Raw genomic sequence first — 6,169 nt, forward strand, 5'->3', positions numbered from 1 at the left:
AGACCATGGCCACACAGCCCGGAAAACCCACAACAACCAATAGTTTTTCATGTTTTTTATGAGATAATTTCAAAAGGCCATGAAAATTAGACTGAAAGGAGTTCAATAAGTTCTACTCTTATAGCATCTGAGCTTGCCATCAATGCATTATGTTGCATATTCGTTTAGGATTTAAATGCTGGATTGGTTCTTGGAAAAACAACAGTAAAATGCAGTTTGTGTGTTTATTAATTCCACTAATGTATAAACTGAGATAGTCTTTTAATTGGACAGTGCATCCATCACTTGCCACAGAAGGTTGTCCTGTTATAAGGAATCTATCGTTGATTCTGCACAGGCCAAATAGAATGGGTGCAGGATACTATATAACCCGTTTTTTTTGGGGGGGGGGACTTTGCAAAGGTCCAGCCCCTAAAATGAGTCTGCCCCGTTTTATTTCCCTCAACCCAGGTTTTTTGAAAATTGCTAAACCAGCAATCCTTTCGAAAAATCCCAGGTTGGAGCTGCTGCTGTTCAAATGGCCAGGCAACAGGCATTTTATTTCCCTCCTTTCTACCATGCTGTCCACGTCAGGGAGAATCTGCCTGCCATTGCAGTGAGGTTTCTTTTTCTTTTAAATGTTGTGTGTGTGTGTGTTGCACCTTCATAGCTACATAGGTGTAGCCGATCATATTGTGGGATGGTTGGCATGGCTGTGGGGGTTCATTTCTGCTTGCATATGTGGTAGGAATTTTTTAAAAAAGAGAAGCATCTCCATGCGAAGGCGCTAAAGCAACCTGGATTGTTTCCATGGGTTCTGATCGCTGCCTACACGGCACGCATGTAAACAGGAAAACAGGAAAACGGGTTCCTTTATCATGACTGCAACCCATTATACATTTGCTTTGTGGAATCAACCCAAGTCTTTTTTAGGGCTATTCACTGCTCTCTGATGAAATGGAAATCTGTAGTGGTACCATCATGCTAGTATACATTACTTTCAAAGATACTATATGATTTAAACATATGACTGTTTTTCAGGTGTCCAAAAAGCTGCTCCAAGCCATGAAGGTGCAATTCATAGCATTTATACTGCTTAATATTCCTTACAGAGCAAACTTCCTTGGGCAAATGACACATTTCCCCAATAAATGGTTCAGCCCTGAATATATACTCTGGTGGCAGAATGTGTAGGGGAGCTGTACAGATATCGCCCACTGGCAGTTGCCTACCATTGGGTAAATGTGACACTGGAAAGCACTTAAGGCACTACTCATTTAAAGTAAAGATGGCAGAATGAGGCCTACAAGTTGTGCTCACTGACATTACAGAAACTATATGGGTGCAAAGATGACATGCTGGTATCTCCTGAGAGATGCCTTCCTATGGAGTACTCAAGGGTGCAGATCTTTGGGGAAAAATTCAAGACATATGAAGTACCAATTATAATGAATTTCACTGACAGAACTTCAGCTGAAATTCAGTCTTTTTCTCTCAGACAGAACATCAGCTGACCTATGTATAACATTCAAAAAATCTCATGGCTTATATTGGTTATAGGTATCAAACGACACAGTTTTCTAAAACAAACTGAATGGTTTTAAAAACCAAAGTTTCCCAAGGTATTGCACTTAAAGGGTAAAGCCCAACACAAACAACTGTTATAGACAATGCCACACAAAGAGGTCCTTGCCTTTGAAAAGAATCTTCCACAAGTTCTCGCTGAACTAGTCAAATAACCATACAATACAAAGGGTAGGATGATGCTGTAAACAGTTTCACAGTATATCAGGAATTATGTTGCAATTGCTCTGCCCTTTCCCCCCAGACCTATGGCTTTTTAGAGTCAGCTAAATCATCGCTTAAGAAAACAGTGAGGTACTCTAAATAGCTGCCAGCCTGGTACAATTAGAAAAATGGCATGCATTAACTGGGCAGGGTTCCAAACAGACTCTAATAAATTTCTGGTATTAGATTAGAAATGACTTCTCAAAGGTGGGTTTTATTTTTTGCATCCCATTATTTTCTAGAATTATGTCTAAACCTACATTAGTTACACACATATGTACATTATTTAGAAGTTATTTACTACAGTACTTTTGTACATGCTGGGTTTATTACTAAACTGAAAGAAATTACATAAGGCATATGTACAATATCACACTGAATTGCAGACCTTTCTGTTCATCTTGGACCTTAAAGCTGCAATGCCCATTTTCTGCAGGCATCTTGTTCAGTTTATGAAACTGTTATATATAAAAAGTTAAGAGTTAAAGCCCAGGATGTGAATAAACAATACTTACAATCATTCCATTTGTTTTTGGCCCAGGTTAATAAATGTTTGCTCTTTACCTAAAAAATGAAAATGCCAAACAACCTATAACCAACATATGAGAACACTGATGTCTCCAGTTTAAAAATGATAAGAGATTACATTGAAAAGTAAGGGATATTGCAGCTTTAATCCAAATCTTTGCTTATCTTATGGACAGGAAATCATTTCACACCTTAAATGTTTCTTCATCTGTTCCCTGTTAAAGAGAAACTTATGGATCTCTGCCTGATCATAGATTTTAAACTTTGGATTCATTCTCTAAGTTGGCCACGTCTCCATTCCTTTCAGCTTGTTCTTCGGGATTCTTGGCCTCCTCTTCAGTATCTGTTTCAGCATGTCGGTCTAATTGGCTGGACACAGACCAAGTAAGGGGTAGTTCTGCTCGACTGGCCATCTCTGCCAGTTCTTTGGCACTATAAGATGGTGTGTTGGTTTCATATGTTTCATGAAAGTTATTGTAATCAACTTCATAAAATCCATCCTCTAGTGTGAGAACAGGGGTAAAACGATAACCCCACAATATCTCACTTGCAATGTAAGAACTTCGAGCTTGGCATGTCATTCCTGTGAAGGGGAAAGAAAAAAAATTAGAAGCGCTGAGGGCTCCCACTGATGTTGCATATCATTATTGACTATACGTAGTTGTGGTTGACAGGCATTCTGCGCTAAACAGGTAAAATGCTGCTATATCAACACATATAACTATGCAAGGATCAACACTCAATATACAATTTAGCAGGCCAACTTGGTTTTGTCCTTCCTTTTTTTATTATTTAAGGACATTTAAAATTATTTTAACTGCATTTTTTTCTCAGTCAAATTAGAACTGCAATATTGTGGCAGTCCTTTGTCAATTTCACTTGCTCCTAACAGTGGACACAGTGTGTCACAACCATAGACTTGTCCTATAAATGAATCAGTACTTGAAAGCAGAATTCTTATTTATTGATTGCAAGCATAGAAAAGCTGTTGACCTATATTGTCTGAACTGAGTACATTAGGACAGGGAAAGCATTATATCCTCCAGCATAGATACATCAGGCCCCCAACCCCCCTGATCTTCCCTGAGGGGGAAAGTACACTCACACTCCTACCCACTCACACACATTCCTCAGATAGTGAGAAGTTGGAAGAAGCCCCCCAGTCCCAACCCCTGCTCTCCAGCTGCAGAAGGGCAGACTGGTACATAAGGGCAGACTGGTACAGGGAGGAGTGAATTGCAAACAAACCTCAAGGATACTTAAGCATTCCATAGAAAGAAATATGACAAGACCCTGGCTAAGACATTAGAGGGTCATGAAACAGTGCATCTTTGCCTTAATGTTACCATGCTAATTCGATATGAAATTGACAACACTGAACCAGTCATTTCTGCTTTTGTGTATCTATGCCAGAACTTTAACACCACAAGCTCTATGTGAAACTGACAAAACTGATCTAATTGCCCTTGCTTCTTATTTCTGCCTCAAAGTTACATCACTAGTTGTGGTTTTTTTGGGCTGTGTGGCTGTGGTCTGGTAGATCTTGTTCCTAACGTTTCGCCTGCATCTGTGGCTGGCATCTTCAGAGGTGTATCACAGAGAGAAGTCTGTTACAGACTTCTCTCTGTGATACACCTCTGAAGATGCCAGCCACAACAACCAGTTGAATCCAGCTGCGAAAGCCTTCAATAATACATTGTTATATCACTTGTTCATTATTATTTTTTTAAAATGGGAGGCTGAATGGGAGGTTGGGTAATTACATAGCATCAGACACACAAGGGAAGCTGGCCCAGAAAAGGACTGGGGAAAAAACATAGCAGTAAAAGTGCTTGGGAAAACGATGTAGAAAAAATGAAGGGAAATTTTTTTCCAGAACCTAACAGAACAGAAAACAGAATTCAAAGGAAAAAAACCCCATAATATTTGACAGTAAGATTTCTTGTGCACAACTCCTGTGGAAAAGGCTTCAGATTAGCATTTCAATAGCTAATAAAGGCCAGTTTTGTGCTAACGGGATCAAATAGTTCTTTCCCACTCTAGAGCAGACCTTATCACTGAGTTTATCAATTTCTGCCACATCTAATACTTTATGAAGCCACCGCTGAATCATAGGAACTTGTTGGCCACTGTGTGAGACAGGATGCTGGACTAGATGAACCACTGGTTTGATTTTAGAAGCACTTTCCTTATGTTCTTACATTAAGAATCTCAATCCAAAGGTGGGGGAGGGAGACTGAATCTGCTTGTGGGAGAGATGTGCAGCCACTTGCCCTGACAGTGGGGTGATTTTGCCACTGTGCAGCCACTGTGCCCCCTCCCCCAGTGCTGAAACGGGTGGTGGAAGCTCCACCATTGTCCCAGGGTCCCTACTGCCACTGGCATAGCATGGCCAGGCAGTGAGTTTGGCTGAGGAGGTGACGACATTAGTTGGCTCCCTCTCAGCCTTTGCCTGTGTTACACCAGTGGGTCCTACTACAGACTTAAGTGGTGTAAGTCTGTTGAAGCCCATAGGCTTCTTGGCAGTGGGGAGGCTTTTTTGCTTTGTGAGCCTCCCCACCCCTCCAGAATGCCTCTTGAAAAGTGAGATACATCCAAATGAATAAATAAAGCAGACTTTAAAATGCACTTAGTGGAGAACAATATAATATGTTTTTGGTCCACATTGGGGAGAAAGATAGTATATACTGGTAAATGAAGTAAGTAAATAAATAAATAAAATACTGTGAGTACAAACAGGTGCAACAAAAATGGAGACATTTTGCATGCAAGACAGAAGACGAAATAGTATTTATTTTGAAAATTCTATTTATTTCTGCTAGAACAAGGAATGAATGGCAAAAACTTTTCTTCACTGAACTTCTTTCAATGAATAGCTGAGTAATTTTTCTTGGGACCTTATCAGAAATAATAAACTCTTTATCCTATAAAAACCTGCATTTATTTTTGTAATGAAAAGCTGTCAGTGATGAATACACTGCATAGAGAACACCACTTTCCATCAAACCAGATAATGCCAAATGCTTTCAACTAGAGAGTGATAGCACAATCAGCTAGGGACTTAAAGCTGCTAAAAAAGCATGCCTGGCTCAAAGATATTGAAACCAAGGTAGATTCCAACTGTTTCTTCCCCTGGGAATCTCTCTTCCCATGTTATCAGTTTACCAGTGTCGAAAGTGTACCCCTCCTTCCTCTCCCCTCCTCTCCCCCTCCGCTAGTATGGGAGGGCAATGTCCAGATGCTGGGCTCCCTCCCTCCCCTCCTTTGCATGCCACCCCTCACTCTCTCCCCTTCCCTTGCATGGCACCCTTGGGAAGATAATTGGGATATAATATTTAAATAAAAGAAATACATAATATCACTGTGTTTTGCAGAGTCAAGCAAAGATGGATCATTTACCCACTTAAAAAAAGTCTTATAATGAACTGGTTTGGACAAGGGATAGCTCTGTGTGTAGTGAAAACAGGCATGATCACTGGGGTGTTTATTATGCTTGCTGCAATTCAGAACCCCTAATTTGTTAATGAGACACAGAACTATTATGAGGTTTTGAATCTCCCTTTTAGATTTGGCCAAAATAGTTACTTAGTATTCTCTGAACTTTACTACAGAGATCACTTCAGTCTCTTCCACTGGTTAATGAAGTGGGTTGATTATCATAAAATGAAAATTACCTTTGTCACATGAAGGAAGGAGAAGGGAATTTAACTGTCAGCAGTGAATAGACAATTAGCAGACTTCAGAGAAGCAGTGGGACAGTTAAGACATTGTTGCAACAGAATAAGTGGAAATGATGGATAGATCAAACTATAAGAAGCATATGGTGAAACTGAACAACAAATTACCACAAGATGCTAACGTGCAATGTTTTGAG

At 40.0% G+C, this 6,169-nt stretch overlaps 1 protein-coding gene across 2 annotated transcripts in view; it reads right to left on the reverse strand.

The window, feature by feature from the left end:
- Positions 1–1,483: 1,483 nt before the first annotated feature.
- Positions 1,484–6,169, reverse strand: part of KCNJ6 (potassium inwardly rectifying channel subfamily J member 6) — a 147,991-nt gene continuing 143,305 nt past the window's right edge. For both annotated transcript variants that reach the window (XM_048495411.1, XM_048495410.1), the window contains exon 3: positions 1,484–2,878. In XM_048495411.1, coding sequence (XP_048351368.1) covers positions 2,553–2,878 — 326 coding nt within the window. In that variant the 3' untranslated portion in view covers positions 1,484–2,552. The remainder of the gene's footprint in view (positions 2,879–6,169) is intronic.

Source organism: Sphaerodactylus townsendi, linkage group LG04 (assembly GCF_021028975.2).
Source record: "Sphaerodactylus townsendi isolate TG3544 linkage group LG04, MPM_Stown_v2.3, whole genome shotgun sequence".
Lineage (NCBI taxonomy): Eukaryota > Metazoa > Chordata > Lepidosauria > Squamata > Sphaerodactylidae > Sphaerodactylus > Sphaerodactylus townsendi.